Source organism: Physeter macrocephalus, chromosome 5 (genome assembly GCF_002837175.3).
Source record: "Physeter macrocephalus isolate SW-GA chromosome 5, ASM283717v5, whole genome shotgun sequence".
Taxonomy (NCBI): Eukaryota; Metazoa; Chordata; class Mammalia; order Artiodactyla; family Physeteridae; genus Physeter; species Physeter macrocephalus.
This window is the reverse complement of record NC_041218.1, coordinates 1,648,285-1,668,239: the sequence shown is the minus strand read 5'-3', so window position 1 is coordinate 1,668,239 and position 19,955 is coordinate 1,648,285. Positions and strand designations below refer to the sequence as shown.

The 19,955-nt window shown below is 43.3% G+C and overlaps 1 protein-coding gene and 1 long non-coding RNA gene across 10 annotated transcripts in view; one reads left to right on the top strand and one right to left on the bottom strand.

The window, feature by feature from the left end:
- LMBR1 (limb development membrane protein 1) overlaps positions 1 to 15,356 on the bottom strand; it is a 150,363-nt gene extending 135,007 nt beyond the window's left edge. For all 6 annotated transcript variants that reach the window (XM_028489514.2, XM_028489513.2, XM_055084718.1 and 3 more), the window contains exon 1: positions 15,090 to 15,356. In XM_028489514.2, coding sequence (XP_028345315.1) covers positions 15,090 to 15,165 — 76 coding nt within the window. In that variant the 5' untranslated portion in view covers positions 15,166 to 15,356. The remainder of the gene's footprint in view (positions 1 to 15,089) is intronic.
- A 143-nt stretch (positions 15,357 to 15,499) lies between these two features.
- Positions 15,500 to 19,955, top strand: part of LOC102992564 (uncharacterized) — a 7,532-nt gene continuing 3,076 nt past the window's right edge. For 3 of the 4 annotated variants that reach the window (XR_008617298.1, XR_008617297.1, XR_003679668.2), the window contains exons 1-3: positions 15,500 to 15,754; positions 18,539 to 18,694; positions 19,622 to 19,786. This is a non-coding gene — a long non-coding RNA (uncharacterized lncRNA). Of the gene's footprint in view, positions 15,755 to 18,538; positions 18,695 to 19,621; positions 19,944 to 19,955 lie in introns of those variants that run through there. The other variant, XR_002892357.2, reaches the window with a different exon arrangement.

Sequence of the window (19,955 nt, the reverse complement as noted above, 5' to 3'; positions counted from 1 at the left end):
CCAAAGAAAATATACAAATGGCCAATAAGGATACAGAAAGATGTCTAACATCATTAGTCATCAGGGAAATACAAATCAAAAGTACAACGAGATAATACGTAATACTCCAGGATGGCTATAATTAAAAATCAAAAAGACCACTAACGACAAGTGTTGAAGAGAATATGGAGAAACTGGAACTCTCATGTTGGTGGTAGAAATGTGAAATGGTGCCATGATTCTGGAAAATAGTTTGTCAGTTCCTCAAAATATTAAACACGGAGTTATCACCATATGACCTAGCAATTCCACCCAAGAGAAATAAAAACATATGTCCACACAAAAACTTGTACACAAATGTTCACAGCAACACTTTTCATAAGAGCCAAAAAGTGGAAACAACCTGAAGCTCCATCAACTAAAGAATGAATAAATAAAACATGGCACATCCATATGATGGAATATTATTTGACCATAAAAAAGAATGGATTGGCGCTTCCCTGGTGGCCCAGTGGTTGGGAGTCCGCCTGCCGATGCAGGGGATGCGGGTTCCTGCTCCGGTCTGGGGGGATTCCCCATGCCACGGAGCGGCTGGGCCCGTGAGCCATGGCCGCTGAGCCTGCGCGTCCAGAGCCTGTGCTCCACAAGGGGAGGGGCCGCAACGGTGAGAGGCCCCCGTACCGCAAAAAAAAAAAAAAAGAATGGACTATTGATGCATGCTACAACATGGATGAGCCTTGAAAACATCATGCTAATTGAAAGAAGCTAGACACCAAAAAAAAACATATTGCATGATTCAATTAATATGAAATATCCAGAATAGGCAAAGGTAGATTAGTGGTTGTCTAGAACTGGAAGGAGGAGAATTCGGGGGTAAATGGGGAATGAACTGCTAAAGGGTATATTTCTTTTTAAGATAATAAAAATGTTCTATGATTAGATTATGGTGATGGCTGCACGATTCATGAATATACTAAAAATCACCGAAATGGGTGAACTGTATGATATGTGAATTATATCTCAATAAAACTTTAAAAAACAGTTGAGTTGGTTTTAGGCAGCATTCCCATTGTTCTGACAAGAACAAAATACACATACATGTATGAACTACTAAATGTACATTGTACAATTTCAGTGATTTCATATGAGTTAAATGCTCTTACATTTGCATTTAAAACTTGTATTGCACCATATTAAGATGAACGGTAAAATTCATGGTAATAGGACTTCTTGGTGGTGTAGTGGTTAAGAATCCGCCTGCCAATGCAGGGCACATGGGTTCAATCCCTGGCCCAGGAAGATCCCACATGCCGCGGAACTACTAAGCCCATGCACCACAACTACTGAGCCTGTGCTCTAGAGCCCTTGAGCCACAACTACTGAAGCCCGCGCGCCTAAAGCTCGTGCTCCGCAACAAGAGAAGCCACCGCAGTGAGAAGCCCACACACCGCCAGCTAGAGAAAGCCCACTCGCCGCAACTAGAGAAAGCCCGAGCGCAGCAACGAAGACCCAACGCAGCCAAAAATAAATAAATAAAAAATAAATAAATTTCCAAAAAAAAATTCATGCTAATAAAATTTAATTTTTTTACTTAAAACAACATTGAATAGCATGTAAAAAAATATGACAAGTTGGGAAAAAACCACTGAATAAAGGAAAATGCTTTATATTTTAGTACCTTTAATTGCATTTTCTTCCTGCTTTTCGAACAAGAGCCCATATTTTCATTTCGCACTGGGCCCCAAAAATTTTGCACTGGGCTAGCCCTGGAACAAATTTGAAAACCACTGCATGGAACTTCCTGGAGAGCAAGTACAGAATATGAATATGAAGAAAAAAGTTCCCATCACCTTGCTCTTTTAACATCTAGACATTAAGTTAACAAAGCTACATCAAGTGCTCTTGGTAACTAGTAGAACACTGAAACCAGTTCAAAAATCATCTATTCTTGAACAAGCTTAACCAAAGTCCACAGAAACAACAAATCCCATATGATCAGGTGTTCAGCACTGTGCCAAGCACCTTCCTAACACTGTCTCATGTAATTCTCACAACTTTGAGGTAGATATTGTAATTCCCAGTTTTGTAGACAAGGAAAGTAAGATTTTAAGAGATTAAGCAACTTGCCCAATACCACACAGCTAGTAAGCAGCCAAGATATGACTGGAGCCTACTCTGCCCCAATCCAGAGCCAACAAATCTGCCTCCATGCTCTGCTTCCAGTACTGCAGTGCAGTAGGGAGAAACACAGGCTCTCAATAGAGCCTAATGGTTAAAACTAGGGGTCTGAAAGAGTATTAGACGAGGGATAGCAACAGTTATAGGCCTCAATAATACATCTGATATTAAAATATACAACATCAATCCCATAAAATCACCATCTCATGAATTACCATGCTGGTGAAACAAACCCTGTTTGCAGTCCTAGAGGCCCAGCTTTTTGTAAAATTCCTTCTTTAGTTATGGTGCTCTATGAAAGATACAGACACAGTAAATTTGAGAAGAACTAAAATAATGTTAGATAAATGACTTCTTAAGATCAAAAACTCCTACTTTAAGGGATATGTGGAATGTTCCTGAAACCCAAGCCCCCAAGAAAATACACATGTAGAAAAACTGTTTTAATTAAACATCAGAATAACTTTAAAAATTCCTATCTTGAGAGTCTATGGCCCACACAACTAAAGCACTTTGAGTTTTATCATGAGTCCTGCCGCAATGAGCCACAAAGGAAAAAAAATATTGTATTCCCTCTCCAACTTTAAGTTCCCCTCATGCAATTTCAAGTTTACACAAATTTATTTCTACAAACCTTTTCAAAAGTCAAGAAATTCTGGCATCCCCAAAGTCCTGGTGGAGATGGATCAGCAATGGAAAAACAGGTCAAGTAGGAAGACAGAGAGGAATGGGTTTTACAAAGACACCTCAGAAGGCACCCCACCACAGTCTGTGAGGGCAGTAGGAAGGCAAGTACATAAAAGGTAACAAGTGCTCTGACACGGAGTCCTCCAGGGCAGAGCTAGGGTTCCATGCCCAGTGACTGGAAAAAGTCACCCAAAGCCTCTCCCACCTCCAGCACACAGTTCTTCAGTGCCAGTGGAATGATAGAGAGGAGCAGGGTCTCTGGAGCTAAAAACTCCAAGTCAAAAAGCAGAAAGACACTAAACATCTGGACAGAGGGAGAGACATAAAGGAATACTCGGAATACATACTATTCAAAATAATCCAAAATATATTTACAAGAATTCCATTGATATTCTAGGGAAGTGGATCCTGAAAGATTCTAACACACAAAGGATGACAGATATTAACAGCATAAAATTAGAATTTTTTGTCTTTATTTGTGTCCTTTCTGAGTTTTTTTTTTTTTTTTTTTTTTTGTCGTACGCGGGCCTCTCACTGCCGTGGCCTCTCCCGTCGCGGAGCACAGGCTCCGGACGCGCAGGCCCAGCAGCCATGGCTCACGGGCCCAGCCACTCCGCGGCATGTGGGATCTTCCCGGACCGGGGCACGAACCTGTGTTCCCTGCATCGGCAGGCGGACTCTCAACCGCTGCGCCACCAGGGAAGCCCTCTGAGTTGTTTTAAATGTTAAAACATTTATAAGGGATTTCAAAAAGAAATTCTGAACTTTATTCCCTCATGTTTCTTTTTTTCTATAGACGCCATAAGTTCCCTGAATTATCTTACTACCAAGGTTTTCAGGAAATTGACCTGTAATATTATATTTACATATAATCTTCAAAGCCCTAACATTATCATGAGTGAATACCTACAAATATCTACTACAGATACTGTGGAGAATAAAACAAAAACATATGGCTCTCAAAGGATTTATACTCTATCCTACTGCATAATTTTGGCTTGGATACAAAAGGAAGACTAACACTAAAACTCATGCTGAAAGGATATGACATTCTTTGGATGCCTACATATCTCAGGAAATATACTTCCAATTGTCACTTAAGGAAAAGAATAGGGAAAAAGGAATAATCATCTCAAGTATAATGAGGAATGCCTCACTCCCCTTTAACCTCAAGTACAGAACTAGAAACAGGTGATGTACACCCACAAGGAGTACAGCACAGGCCAAAGCTGCTACAACCAATTACCACAAACTTAGTGACTTAACACAAATTTATTACCTCATAGTTCTGGAGGTGAAAAATCCAACACGGGTTTCACTGTGCTAAAAGCAAGGTATCAGCAGGGTTAGTTTCTTCTGGAGACTAAGGGAATATCCATGTCCTTGTCTTTCCCAGACTCTGGAGGCCGCCCACATTCCTTGCCTTGTGGCTCCTTCCTCCACCTTCAAAGTGCAGCACTCCAACCGCTGGCTGTCGTCACATCTTCTCAAACTCTGACCCTCCTGCCTCCCTCTTATAAGGACCCTTGTGATCGCACTCACCCAAATAATCCAGGATAACCTTCCCCTTAACATAATCACATCTGCAAAGCACTTCTGCCACCTAAGATAACATATTCACAGGCTCCAGAGAATACCACGTGGACATAATTATGGGCCACTGTACCGCCTACCAAGGGAAATCAATTTAACCCAGGTTCAGCAAACTCAAATACAAAGAATCCTCTATACCTCTATCCCATTCTTCTTTGTTCACCAATACTGTAAAATCATCTCCATATATACTGGCTATTGGATTTATATCTACTACACCATCCACTCTAAGATTTTATGACCACAATGAGAAAGGGAAAAGCATCCCCTGCATCTGGGAGCTGGCATGCTACTATCAATAGGCCTTGAAGCAACCTTCAAACTGGCTAGCAACTCACAGCCAGGTCCTCACAGCTAGGACTTGATGATTCTCCTGTCAAAAATAAACAACTTCAGAGAACATTAACATCAGAGAAGGCCACTCTATGACCACAATGGATAAAGAATAAGACCACTCTGTAGTCATGCCTCAACAAAGATGAGAAACATGAACACTGTCCAAATCATAAAAATGACCAAACATTTCCCCACACTGGCTAGTAAGAATGACTTACATCTCTACCAATTACAGTGTTAGCCTCACTCAAATCTTTCTTCTTCAAGATAAGATCTATTAAGATATCCAGTCATAGAATTATCTCTGCTTCCTAACAGCATCCAATACAGATCAAAGCCCCACTTCATTTCCTTTAACTCTTCCCAAATCACCTAACACAAGCCCAAATCCTATTTTAAAAAGTTGTTTTCTAATACTCTCTTACTGAGATGCCTCACAGTCCCCCATGGTATGCATTTTCCCTCACTGTAACATGCAATAAACCTGACTTATCCAACTACAAGTGTGTTCCTGGGGGTCTTTGGCTGAAGAACAATGACAAAGGTCAGAAAAGACTACGGATCCCCAGACAACTGAATTCCAAATTTATGTACAACAGTGGTGATTGGCTCCATCTTCTGCCCAACCCCTATTCTCAAGAGAAAAGGACTAAAGTTTTAAGCTCTAGCACAAGGAGTAAGCCATGGAGGTGAGGGCAAGACCGTGGTAGGAAAAGGCAGGTAACCTCACCTAAGGAAGCAGCAGGAGGAGGATGATTCCTGCTACGCCCATTTTTCCCCACTCCTATTTAGCCAAAAGGGAGCCAAATAAATGGCAGGGTCCTAAAACCTCTACTGTTGTAAAAGTCCCAGTCAACCCTAGAATTGTCCCCAAATACATTACAGCCAAGTGAGGGAGTTTTGTCCACAACCAGGATAAGGAAGAATTTAGATTATGCAGCCAGACCCCAAAGCTCCCACCAGCCAGCTTCATAGGCTCTGCTTGGTCCTTTCATCAGCCTTACAGTAAGCCAACTCTCCATTTCATGTAACTGACCTAGTTGGATGCCACTGAACCCTGTCATGATGGAGGTTTAAACCTTATAGGCTGTAAACAGAGTACAGGCTGTGGGATGAGCCTGCCTGGATTCAAACTTTGGCTCTATCGCACACTGTGACAGGTGCTGTGAAGCACCTATTTCACAGGGTTATTATCTTCAAATAAGATAACCTGGTTAGTACTCAATAAGTGTTATTTCTTACTAATTTAGTGAAGGGATTATGGAGACTTTTTAGTACAGTCGTATATTAATCTGTGATCATTTTAACTATATTGGTGAAAGTGGCATCAATGTAAGATAACCACTTTGAAGATATCTAAATAAATGTATCCAAAGAACAGATGTACTGAAAGACAAATGTTGCTGTGCAACAATGGCAGCATAAGAAATAGGTACATATAAATTACTGTCAATGTTTCAGCTCTCCTGATGGGTATTAATAAGCTAGAGTCAATGCTTTAGAATCCTGGGTGATGGTTCATGTGTGTATATTATTTAAAAACAGGTTAATCAAAAGCAGGTCACAGACAAACAAATGAAAAGTTTGTGTGTGAACCAAGGATTAAAAATAATCCAATTCTGTGCACCTGAAGTCCAAAAGGAAAAGGAAAAAAGACAGCAAAAGGAAGAAAGGAAATGGATCATTACATTTAGCTGATACTAGCAGCTAAATGTAATCATTATAGTAACTGACAAGAAAACTCTGAGATAGTCATAATATTAAAGAGGAAATAAAATTATTACATGAGCATTTAAAAGTTAAACACTATACCACATACAAAAATTAACTCAAAACAGATCAAAGACCTCATAAATGTAAGTTAAAACTACACAACTCTTAGAAGAAAACATAAGGAAAAACCTTCATGACATTGAATTTAGCAATGATTTCTTGAATATAACACCAAAAACACAGGCAACAATGACAAAAAATACGTAAATTGGACTAAATCAAAATTTAAAGTTTTAGTCCACCAAAGAACACTATAAATAGATTTTAAAAAGGCAACCCACAGAATGGGAGAAAGTATTTTCAAATCACAAAGGAATTAACATCCAGAATATATAAAGAACTCCTAAAACTCAACAACAAAACAACCCAATTCAAAAATGGACAAAGGACTTAGATAGACATTTCCTCAAAGAAAATATACAAATGTCCAGAAGCATATGAAACAATGCTCAACGTCACTAATCATCAGGGAAACACAAATCAAAACCATTATGAGCTACCACTGCACACCCACTAGGGTAACTATTATTGTTAAAAAAACAGAAAACAACATGTGTTGGTGAAGATATGGAGAAACTGAAACTCTGGCACATTACTGTTGGGAATGTAAAATGGTCCAGCCACTGTGGAAAACATGGCAGCTTCTCAAAAAATTAAACATAGGATTACCACGTGATCCAACAGTTCCAATTCTGGGTATATACCTAAAAGAATTGAAAGAAAGGTCTGGAACAAATATTCATTCATTCATTCATTTGAGTATTCAAACATGTTCATAGCAGCATTATTCACAGTAGCCAGAAAGCAACCCAAATGTCCACTGACGGATGAATGGATAAGCATAACATGGTATATACACACAACAGAATATTATCCAGCCTTAAAAAGGAAGGAAATTCTGACACATGCTTCAACATAGATGAAACTTGAAAGCATTATGCTAAGTGAAATAAGCCAGACACAAAAGAACAAATATTGTATAACTCCACTTACATAAGATACCTGGACCAAAAAGTTCCCTTGGTTTTTAAGTAAAAATAAAAGACATATCTTTCATTTTCACCAAGAACTTTATTGAACAACATATTCACCACTTTGTTCCACTACCTTCTGCCATTTTTCAGGCAACTTCATAATTCCATCGTCTTAAAACTTTATCTTTTTGAGCAAAGAGCTGTTCCAGATGCCTTTTACAGTCTTCCAGGGAATTGAAATTTTTTCCATTAAGAGAATTTTGTAAAGACCAAAATAAATGGAAATCCGAAGGTGCAATGTCTGGTGAATATGGAGGATGAATCAGATCTTCCCAGCCAAGCTAACAGTTTTTGCCTGGTCATCAAAGAAACATGCAGTGTTGCACTATCCTGATGGAAGATTATGTGTTTTCTGTTGACTAATTCTGGATGCTTTTCGTCGAGTGCTACGTTCAGTTGGTCTAACTGGGAGCAGTACCTGTTGGAATTAATCGTTTGGTTTTCCAGGAAGAGCTCATAATAGAGGACTCCCTTCCAATCCCACCATATACACAACGTCACCTTCTTTGGATGAAGACTGGCCTTTGGTATGGTTGGTGGTGGTTCATTTCGCTTGCCCCACCATCTCTTCTGTTCCACATTATTGCACAGTATCCACTTTTCATTGACAGTCACAATTTGTTTTAAAAGCGGAATGTTTTCATTATGTTTAAGTAGAGAATCGCATGAGGAAGTACAGTCAAGAAGGTTTTTTTCACTTATGTGGAACCCAAACATCAAAGCGATCAACATAACCAAGCTGATACAAATGATTTTCAGTGCTTGATTTGGATATTTTGAGTACCGTCGGCTATCTCTCATGGGATAAAAGGTTAATTGTTCTCAATTAATGTCTCGATTTGATCGCTATCAACTTCAACTGGGCTACCAGACCGTGGAGCATCGTCCAGCGAGAAATCTCCAGCACGAAACTTTGCCAACAACTTTTGACACATTCGATCAGTCACAGCACCTTCTCCATACACTGCACAAATCATTTTTTGGGTTTCAGGTGCATTTTTACCTTTCTTGAAACAATAAAGCATAATATGCCAAAATGTTGCTTTTTTCCTTCCATCTTCAATATTAAAATGGCTACACAAAAATTCACCAATTTTGATGTTTTTTTTTAAATGCACGCTGATATGACAGCTGTCACAATACAATCTAACAAAATTGTTTTGAATGAAGTTAAAGACAACTAAGCACTAATAGAGCCTTCTTACGGGGGGTGGGGGGAGAGAACGAACGAACTTTTTGGCCAACCCCATAAAATTTAGAGAGATGGAAAGTAGAATGGTGGTTACCAGAAGGAGAAAGGAATGGGGAGTTACTGATCAAAGGAGACACTTTCAGTTTGGAATGATGAAAAAGTTCTGGAGATGGATGGTGGTGATGGTTGCACAACAATGCGAATGTACTTCATGTCACTGGACTGCACACTTTTTTATTTTTATTTTTATTTTTTTTTTGCAGTACGTGGGCCTCTCACTGTTGTGGCCTCTCCCACTGCGGAGCACAGGCTCCAGGCGCACAGGCTCAGCAGCCATGGCTCACGGGCCCAGCCGCTCCGCGGCGTGTGGGATCCTCCCGGGCCGGGGCACGAACCCGTGTCCCCTGTTTTTTTTGCAGTACGTGGGCCTCTCACTGTTGTGGCCTCTCCCACTGCGGAGCACAGGCTCCAGGCGCACAGGCTCAGCAGCCATGGCTCACGGGCGCAGCCGCTCCACGGCATGTGGGATCTTCCCAGACCGGGGCAAGAACCCGTGTTCCCTGCATCGGCAGGCGGACTCTCAACCACTGCGCCACCAGGGAAGCCCTGGACCGCACACTTTAAAATGGTAAATTGAAGGTTACATATATTTTATCTTTTGGGCAAAACCAAAAAGAGTTGAATAGTTAAAAGAACTGAGGCCATGGCAATCAGAGAAGAAAAAGAAATAACAGGAATCCAAATTGGAAAAGAAGTAAAACTGTCACCGTTTGCAGATGACATGATACTACACAAAGAAAATCATAAAGATGCTGCCAGAAAACTACTAGAGCTCATCAAAGAATTCAGTAAAGTTGCAGGATACAAAATTAACACACAGAAATCTCCTGCATTCCTATACACTAAAAACGAAAGATCAGAAGGAGAAATTAAGGAAACAATCCCATTTACCATCACATCGAAAAGAATAAAATACCTAGGAATAAACCTACCTAAGAAGGCAAAAGACCTGCACTCTGAAAACTATTAGATGCTGATGAAAGAAATTGAAGATGACACAGATGGATAGATATACCGTGTCCTTGGATTAGAAGAATCAATACTGTCAAAATGACTATTCTACCCAAGGCAATCTACAGATTCAATACAATCCCTATCAAATTACCAATGGCATTTTTCACAGAACTGGAACAAAAAAAAAATTTTTAATTTGTATGGAAACATAAAAGACCCCAAATAGCCAAAGCAATCCTGAGAAAGAAAAATGGCATTGGAGGTATCAGGCCCCCTGACTTCAGATTATACTAGAAAGCTACAGTAATCAAAACAGTATGGTACTGGCACAAAAAAAACAGAAATATAGAACAATGGGACAGGACCGAAAGCCCAGGAGTAAACTCACGCACCTATGGCCAATTAATCTACGACAAAGAAGGTAAGAATATACGATGGAGAAAAGACAATCTCTTCAATAAGTGGTGCTAGGAAAACTGGACAGCTACATGTAAAAGAATGAAATTAGAATATTCTCTAAACCATACACAAACCTAAATGTAAGGCCAGATACCATAAAACTGTTAGAAAAAAACATAGGCAGAATACTCTTTGACATAAATTGCAGCAGTATCTGGGATTTCCCTGGTGGCGCAGTGGATAAGACTCTATGCTCCCAATGCAGGGGGCCTGGGTTCGATCCCTGGTCTGGGAACTAGATCCCACATGCATGCCACAACTAAGAGTTCGCATGCCACAACTGGGGAGCGGGAGAGCCGCAACTAAGGAGCCCACGTGCTGCAACTAAGGAGCCAGCAAGCCGTAACTAAGGAATCCACCTGCCGCAACTAAGACCCAGTGTAACCAAATAAATAAACATTTTAAAAAATAATAATAATAAATTGCAGCAATATCTTTTTGGATCCACCTCCTAGAGTAACGAAAATAAAAACAAAAATAAACAAACGAGACCTAATTAAACTTAAAAGCTTTTGCACAGCAAAGGAAACCATAAACAAAACAAAAAGAGAACCCACAGAACGGGAGAAAATATTTGCAAATGAAGCAACCGACAAGGGATTAATCTCCAAAATATACAAACAGCTTATGCAGCTCTATACCACAAAAACAAACAACCCAATCAAAAAAATGGACAGAAGATCTCAACAGACATTTCTCCCAAGAAGACATACAGGTGGCCAAAGATGCTCAACATCACTAATTATTAGAGAAATGCATATCAAAACTACAATGAGGTATCACCTCACATTGGTCAGAATGGCCATCATCAAAAAGTCTACAAACGACAAATGCTGGAGAGGATGTGGAGAAAAGGGAACCCTGTTGCCCAGTTGGTGGGAATGTAAATTGGTACAACCACTATGGAGAACAGTATGGAGGTTCCTTAAAAAACTAAAAACAGAACTACTCTATGACCCAGAAATCCCACTTCTGGGCGTATATCCAGAGAAAACCACAGTTCTAAATGATACATGAACCCCAGTATTCATTGCAGCACTATTTACAATACCAAAGACATGGAAGCAACCCAGATGTCCATCACCAGAAAAACGGATAAATAAGATGTGGTACATATATACAGTGGGATATTTTCTCAGCCATAAAAAAAGAATGAAATAATGCCATTTGCAGCAACATGGATGGACCTAGAGATTATCACACTAAGTGAAGTCAGACAGAGAAAGACAAATATCATATGATATCACTTATATGTGGACTCTTTAAAAAAAATGATACAAATGAACTTATTTACAAAACAGAAACAGACTCACAGACTTCGAAAACAAACTTACGGTTACCAAAGGGGGGAGGGTGGGAGGGATAAATTAGAAGTTTGGGATTAACAAACACACACGAGTACATATAAAATAGATAATCAACAAAGACCTACTGTACAGCACAGGGAACTCTACTCAATACTCTGTAATAACCTATATGGGAGAATCATCTGAAAAAAAAATGGATATATGTACATGTATAAATGAATCACTTTGCTGTATACCTGAAACTAGCACAACATTGTAAATCGACTATAATATAAAATTTAAAAATTTTTTAATTTGTTTAATTAAAAAGATTAAAAAATAAAAGAATTGGCAACAAGTCCTAGAGAAAAATCAAGCATTTATACTCACTCTAAATATGAATACTTTGAGGAAGGAAAGCCAAAGACTGGAAATTCACTAAGCTTGGTCACTGTCTGCACTGGTTCTGCAGAAAGTGGAGTATACCCACCACCCAAGGGTGCTGGTCCAGGAGAAGTAGGGGTGAGGAGGAGCAGAACTAAGGAATTTTAGAATCAGTGCCAAAACTGAGTTGTTTCTAGGGTAGTACACAAAAATAAAGTTCCTGGCTACTATAACGTGGGTCCCTTTCTCAATCCAAATAAGAGAATATCTGATTAATTTAAAATAAAGCCAAAAACAAATAGACCAATGAAACAGCATAGTATCAAAATTAAACCCCAAAAATACACAGTTATACCTAATTTGTGGCTAAGGTCAAAAATGGTGCTGAAGCAATTGGACATCCATGTGAAAAAAATATATACGAATCCTACTTTACAACATACACAAAAAATAAATTCCAGATGAACTGTAGGTTTAAATGGGAGGAGTAAATCAATAAACCATTTGGAGAAAAGCACAAGAGGACATCTTCCTTACCTTGGAGTAAGCAAAAATTTCTTAAACAGGACATCAAACATACTGATCATAAAAAAAATTCTAATAAAGTGAACTATATTAAAATTAAGACTTTCTGCTCATTAGAAGATATCATTAAGCAAGTGAAAAAGCATCCACAGAATGAAAAAAAGATTTACTATATATATACACAGACACACATGTATGCATATGTATACACATATATACACATATACATGACCAAAGTATCATATCCAGAAAACATAAACAACTCTCGCAAATCAATATTAAAAAGATAAACAAGGGATTTCCCCGGCGGTCCAGTGGTAAAGAATCCGCCTTCCAATGCAGGAGACGCAGATTCGATCCCTGGTGGGGGAACTAGGATCCCACATGCCGCGGGGCAACTAAGCCCGCGCGCCACAACTACTGAGCTCGCGCGCCCCAACGAGAGAGCCCGCGTGGCGCAAACGACAGAGCCCACGAGCTCTGGAGCCCGCGCACCACAACTAGAGAGAAGCCCGCGCGCCGCAACGAAAGACGCCGCGTGCGGCAACTACGACCCCGACGCAGCCAAAACATATAAGGAAAATAAATAAATAAATAAATTTGTTTTTAAAATAAGCAATTTAAAAAAATAAAGGCTGTTACTTATTTTTAAAAAATAAGTTTAAAAATGGGAAAAAGACCTGAAGACTCTTCACAAAAGATTTCCAAATGGCCAATACACATATGAAAAGGTGCTGAAATTCATTATCATCAGGAAAATGCTAATAAAGTCTTTTGTGCAACAAATACCATGACACTTACCAGAATGCCTAAAATTTTTTAAAAAAGAAAAAGAAAAAAAAAACAGAAAATACTAAGTGTCCTACAGATGGGAAGCAAATCACGCCTCTCCTACAGCGCTGGTGGGAGTGTAAATTGGTACAACCCACTCTGGCAAACTGTTTAAAAGTATCTACTAAAGATGAACAAACCCACAACCTATAACCTAGAGGTTCCATGCTTAGGTATGGACCTAACAAATGCGTCCACATGTTCACCACAAGACATGTACAAGAATACTCGTGGGCTTCCCTGGTGGCGCGGTGGTTGAGAGTCCGCCTGCCGATGCAGGGAACACGGGTTCGTGCCCCAGTCTGGGAAGATCCCACATGCCGCGGAGCGGCTGCGCCCGTGAGCCATGGCCGCTGAGGCTGCGCGTCCGGAGCCTGTGCTCCGCAACGGGAGAGGCCACAACAGTGAAAGGCCCGCGTACCGCAAAAAAAAAAAAATACTCGTAACCAAAACCTGAAAATTACTGAAGTGCCCACCAACAGTGAAATAAACATAAATTGTGCTATAGTCACACAACTACGGCATTCGGGGTGAACTGCAACTACATACAACACATAGGAATTTCACAAACGCTGCTGAGTGAAAGAAATCGGACAGAAAAGACGGCGTACTGTAAGGCTCCATTTACATAAAAGTTCAAAACTAAGCTAATCTACTAAAGCCAGGACAGTGCTTACTCTTGGTGGAGTGGAGAGCAACTGGACGGGGAAAAGGGATGGACCTCTGAGATGCTAATAATAATTGTGTTTCACAGTCTGTGTTCAGAATTACACAGGTGTGTTTAAAGTGCTTCGAGCTGGACATGTATGATGATGTACTTCTCTGTTTATATTAGCTTCAATTTAAAACTTTAAACTAATATGCCGCAGCAGAGTCCACCAGTTCGGAATTTATACCTCTTAATTCCAAGATATGACTTGGCAAAGTGATTCTCAATTTTCTAGATCAAGAACTACACAAACCAGGCAATTCTCAAAAACCAAGAGACTGACTGAATTTGAGAGAAGTTAGTTAGAAAAGGGAAGGGGTAAACACAAATGCACAACATGTATATATTTTACATTGCTATGAAAACATAAACAAACACAACCACAACGTGTTCTAGTGCACCAGGAAAAGGTAAAAACATCAACGTAGACTCCTAACGGCCGAGCCTGCTTCCCGACTCCTGCCAGCAGCACAGAAGAAACAGGGGACCAAGAAAGGATGACTTCCTTCAGAAGCTGCTTCCAGGGCACAGAGGACTTCTGCCCAGGCCCTCAATCCCACCCATCGCCGGCCTTCACACCCAAACGCAAGGTTTCGGGCTCAGCCCAAGAGGGGAGGAGCGCGACGGGTGAGGGGCGGAAAGGTGGGCGCTAACCCGGCCGAGGTGACTAGTCGGGCTGGGAGAGCGAGCCCGGCCCCTCCCCGGCGCCTGCGCGGGGCCACCCAGGTCCCACCAGACACCCGCCCGCACACCTGTCTACCGTGCCAGGCCAGGGAGGTGCAGGCCACGACGCGAGGGCCGCGGGACCGTCGTCCACCGCCTGGAGGACCGACGCCGCCAACCCGGCCCGGGAAGAGCCCTGGGGGAGGAGGGCGCAGGCGGCCCCGAAGCACTCCCGGGGGCCGGACAGGTGACTCGACGGAACCGCGCCCAGCACTGAGAGCAGGTGGGCGCAGGGCGGGGGGCGGAGCCTGGGGGAGGGACGCGGCGCGAGGCGGAGGGGCGGGGGCGGGGAAGCGGTACAGGGGAGACCGCGAGGGCCGCGAGGGGGAAGGGGAGGGGAGGGACAGGCGGGCGGCAGGCTGGGAGGGGGCGGAGAGGGCGCTCACCGTGGACTCCCGCACTTGGCTGTGGAAGTGCTGCTCCCGCGCCGACACCTCGTCCTGCCCTTCCATCCTCCTTCATGCCCGCCGCCACGCCGCCCGCGTCCGCGCACTCCACCGCACCATCGCCTGCCGGCCCGAGGGGCTGCACGGCCGCCTTGCCGGCCGGGACGGGAGCAGCCTGCCGCTGCAGAGACCGCGACCAAGACACCGGGCGCTGCCTCAGCCGCCGCCTCAGAAGAAGCCGCTCGGGCTGCTGAGGGCGGGCGCCGCGCGAACCGGGGCGGGGCTGGGGTGGGGCTTGACGTCAGAGGAAGGCGCCGCGCGTCAGAGGAGCGCGCCGCGACGCCTGAGGCCTGAGGCTGAGGGGCGGGGCATGCCGGGCGGGGCTTGGCGGGCCACGCCTCCGGGGAGCGGTGGCCGGCGGGCGCAGGCGAATTTCCGCAGGGAGCACAGTGAGGAGCTAGCGGTTGGGGTCGGGTCTCCGGGCGCGTGTTCCCCCCGCGGTGAGGGTGAACTAACGGAGGTGGGCGGGCCGGCGCGCCGGGTTAGCAGGCGTTTATCCTGTATGGCCGCAGCAGTCAGCGTTCCTCACCAGCACGAGCCCCGCTTGCAGAGCCCTAGGCGGCGGCCAGCAGGAGGCCTCCCGCGGGAACTGTCACTCCGCCAAAGTAAGTAAAAGGTCGGAAACTGGTTGTTTCTGGACGTGCTTTGGGCGGAAACCCCGGAAACCTGGCTTCTCTGGGTCTGATAAGCGGTTGGGCTGCCGCTGGTCTTGGGCTTCCCCACCTGGAAAATGTAGATAGCCCTGAACGTGAGGCCCTTGCCAAATCCGCGGGCGGCCCAGTACTAGGGAGGTTACATGACCCTCCTGAGAGCCTCCATGACCCGTTACTTTGGGGACGGCCAAACATGCCACATACAGTATATAAGTCCCCTACCTACACATGAGTTACGTTGGAGAGCGTTAGCAAATCTAATTTGTTCGTTAAGTCCAAGAAGTTAGCCTAGGTACCCAACTAACACAACTGGCTCTTTACCGCTGCTGTTACGCTTGCTTCCGGACATCCTGGGCTTGAAATAAAGGTACTGTAGTACTGTACTCTACACAGTACTGTACAGTAGAGTACACAAAAGCACAACCACTTGCAGAGGATGCACGCACGTGACAATGTACGCCACACACGTGAACTACCTTACCTGATTGGACGTTCCAACACACGTTCACATCTTTGAAAGTTCACAACTTGAAGATTCATATGTAGGGGACTTACTGTAATTCACCCCGATTCTGCATTAAGTACTTTTTTGTTGTTTGAAATAAAAATGAATTTGAAGGAATATTTATCATTTTACTTTTGGATTTTGGGCGTATAAGAAAGTCACTTAAATTGCTATTGGCTGTGACGTTTGGCATCTCTGAGAATTCTTAGGATGTGAGAAAATCTACAAATTGCTTTCAAATTATTTTTATGATATATGTTAATTTAGATTTTGAAGTATCTTTTTGTGGTTTTGAATTAAAACTTTTTTCACGACTCCAACTTTTTTTTTCTATGGCCCCTGAAAAGCTTGTAGGCCTCCACATACTGTGCCTATAATGCCTTAGGCCAGAAAATGGTGGTGGGGGCTTGAGGAGAACATGAGGCTTGTTCTGAGCCAGTACTGCTGCTGCCATAGGCTGATAAGAATCCAGGAATAATTTTCAACTGGTTAAATTCAGTGTTCATCTCTATTTTTTAAAAGTCTCTGAACCATAAAGAACCTGGGAAAGATAAAGAAGTATCTGTTTTTCTGAACACCCAGCTTCTGAGAGCTGGGTTAAATACCTGCATGAAGTGACCTGGATAATTTCTGGGGTAATCTCTCCAAATCAGAGGGTAATGAGATCTGATTTTAAGATGTGACATTTAGACACATAATCCAGAAAGTCAATAAATATGGCATTTCTGATCTTTCTAACCCAACATTCTAGCCATCTAGATCTTTTTATTTTCTTTTATGCAGCTGTCTGTAAAGGTTCGCTCACCTTTGATCTTAGTTGTTTCCCTGTGTTTGGTACTTACAACACTTAGCCCAGGGTCGTAGACCTCAAAAATGCCCACAAGCTCTTCCCTGTACACTCAGCCCTTTGCCTTGTGGCTTTGCCCCTCCTCCCAGCAAGGAGTGGAGCCTATTTTCCACCCTTGAATCCGGGCCTGGACACGTGACTTGCTTTGGCCAAAGGGACATTAGAAAATACGAAGCTGTTGAGAAGTGCTTGTGCGTTAGGGCTTGCCCCTTCTCACGGACCCTGGGCACCCTCCAACTGCCATTGTGTAAAATCGTCCCACCCAAGCTGGTAAGGGGTGTCCCAGTTATCTCTGTCACCCCAGCTGACACCCTCTTTTCCGCACCCTCCTAAAACATGAATTCCCCCAAAACACAGTTCTTCCCCTCTGCTGAAAGCACTGCAGTGCAGTATTCTCATTACCTGTAGAAAAAATCAGACTCTTGAACTGGCATTCAAGACCTTGACTTTGCGGCCCCACCCTGCCCTTCCAGCTGTTCCCACTTCTCTCTCTAAAGAACCCTTTCCTGCAGGCTGGCTTCCTCCTCTCTCCAATCCCCTGGGCCTTCCCACTGCCAAGGCCCGGAACTTTTACCCATTCCATACCCTCTTCCTCCTCTTCAGAATCCGTGCTACCACTCTTTACTGTCCACACCAAGACCTTCCTTCTCCAAAAAGTCTTTCCTGGCAATTCCAGTCTCTTCATTCACTCATTCATTCAAAATCATGAACACACCGTGGAAAGAATACTGCTTCAGTCCCTGCTCTGGGGGCGCTTACAGGAGGAAAACAGAGAACGTACAGCCATCCACCTGACACTTGGCACACACGACCTTATATTTAACCTCAGCATTTCATGGATGTGTGTCTATCCAGTCAGAGTACAAACTCTTTAAGGTCTGGAGTATCTCTTCCTGCATCGTGTAAACCTCCATGTATTTCCTGCAATACCTTTTAGAATGCTTTGCCCAAAGGAGACAGTTTACGAGTATTTATTGGTCAATAGATTGGTTGCCCTGAGAAATTCCCCAAAGACTTCTTCAAACTTCAGTAAGTCTTCAGATTTCTGTACCAAGGTAGATAATTGTATGGACGTTGCCCGTGTGTGCAACATTACGACTCACGTGTCCACAAATGAGAATGCTGCTTGTTACTATGTACTCCAGTTTCACTATCACGACGTGTCTTTGAACCTGCCAAAATTCAGGATGGTTTCCTTCATTCCACTGGGCCTTGCTTTGATTCTCCTGATTACAATGAGATCAAAGTTTTGAGACATAAGGACATAGAGACCAATTTTTTTCTTGTCTTTATGCCCCATACAAAACCAAGCCAAGCAATGTTCACATGTAAGCTGAATTCCTTCCAGCCTCTATTAAAGGGCTTCTTTTTTTCCTTTATCCAGATACTCACAGCAAGAGAGATAAACAAGCAAAAGTCTAGAAACAAGCCAGCTGTCCATCTACAGTGGAAAGCGTAAACAAATTGTGATGTGTTCACGTACTGGAATTTTACCCTGGCGTGAAAAATCCACGAACCACAGCTGCAAGCAACAATATGGGTGAGTCTTTACAGCAGCACTGAGCAAAAAAAAGGTCACAGAAGAATACATACAGTATGATTCCACTTACACAAAGTTCAAAGCCATGCAGAACTAAACAGGATATTACTTAGGGATTCAAACGTGTGGTAGAATTATAAAGAAGAGCAGTGGTAAACCTCTAAGAAGGAAGGTCAGAGGAGAGATTGGGCAGAGGCATTCGGAGGGCTGCAAAGGGAGTGATAACGCTCGTTTTTTACACGTGTGGGGTGGGGACAGGGGTCACAGCGCCTTGTTACATTGTTGTTTATGCATCGTATATGTTGCGTAAACTATGTCTATTCACTATTTAAATAAAGGAATTGTTTTCAGAGGCACCACTCTTAGTCTGGTAGCCTAAACTGTGGGTTCTCTGCCTCAGCTTGACCCCTTGCTAAAGGGAGCATCTTAGAGTGGAGTCAACACCAAGCAAAGATTCTGGAAACCAGGTTCCAGCTCTGCCAGGTGTGGCCTTTTTTTTTTTTTTTAATTTGTTTTTTTTATTTTTATTGATTTTTGTCCGCATTAGGTCTCTGTTGTGCAGGCTTTCTCTAGTTGCGGCGAGTGGAGGCTACTCTTTGTTGCAGTGCATGGGCTTCTCATTGCAGTGGCTTTTCTTGTGGAGCACGGGTTCTAGGCGCGCGGGCTTCAGTAGTTGTGGCTCGCGGGCTCTAGAACACAGGCTCAGTAGTTGTGGCACACGGGCTTAGTTGCTCCGCAGCATGTGGGATCTTCTCGGACCAGGGCTCGAACCCGCGTCCCCTGCATTGGCAGGCGGATTCTTAACCACTGCGCCACCAGGGAAGCCCAGGTGTGGCCTTTTGAGCCTCGCTTCAGTTACTGATGCCTAAGGTCCTTTCAAAACTCTGTTTATGGCCTTAAGAGTTAATTTGGAAACTTTCCACACAGCCCTGTGTTTCGGCTGGAGTTTTCACGGGTCAGAGGAAGAAGAGAATGGGCATCGGTTGCTTGGCTCCAAACCCGAGCGTCATCCTGAATTGCACGCCGCCCCTCACACCCCAAAGCCCACCCATCACCAAGAATTGTCACCTCTCCCACCAAAGCACGTCTCAGGTCAGCCACTTCTCACGGCCCCACTGCTACCTCCTGGCCAGAGCCACCCTCAAGTGGCCTGAGCCATCTCCCCACATCCCCTCTTCCCAGCCCCTCGTCTGCCCCCCACCAGTCCAGCCCAAGAGATAATAAGCACGGAAGTCAGACTTCTCCCTCCCACCCCCCCCCG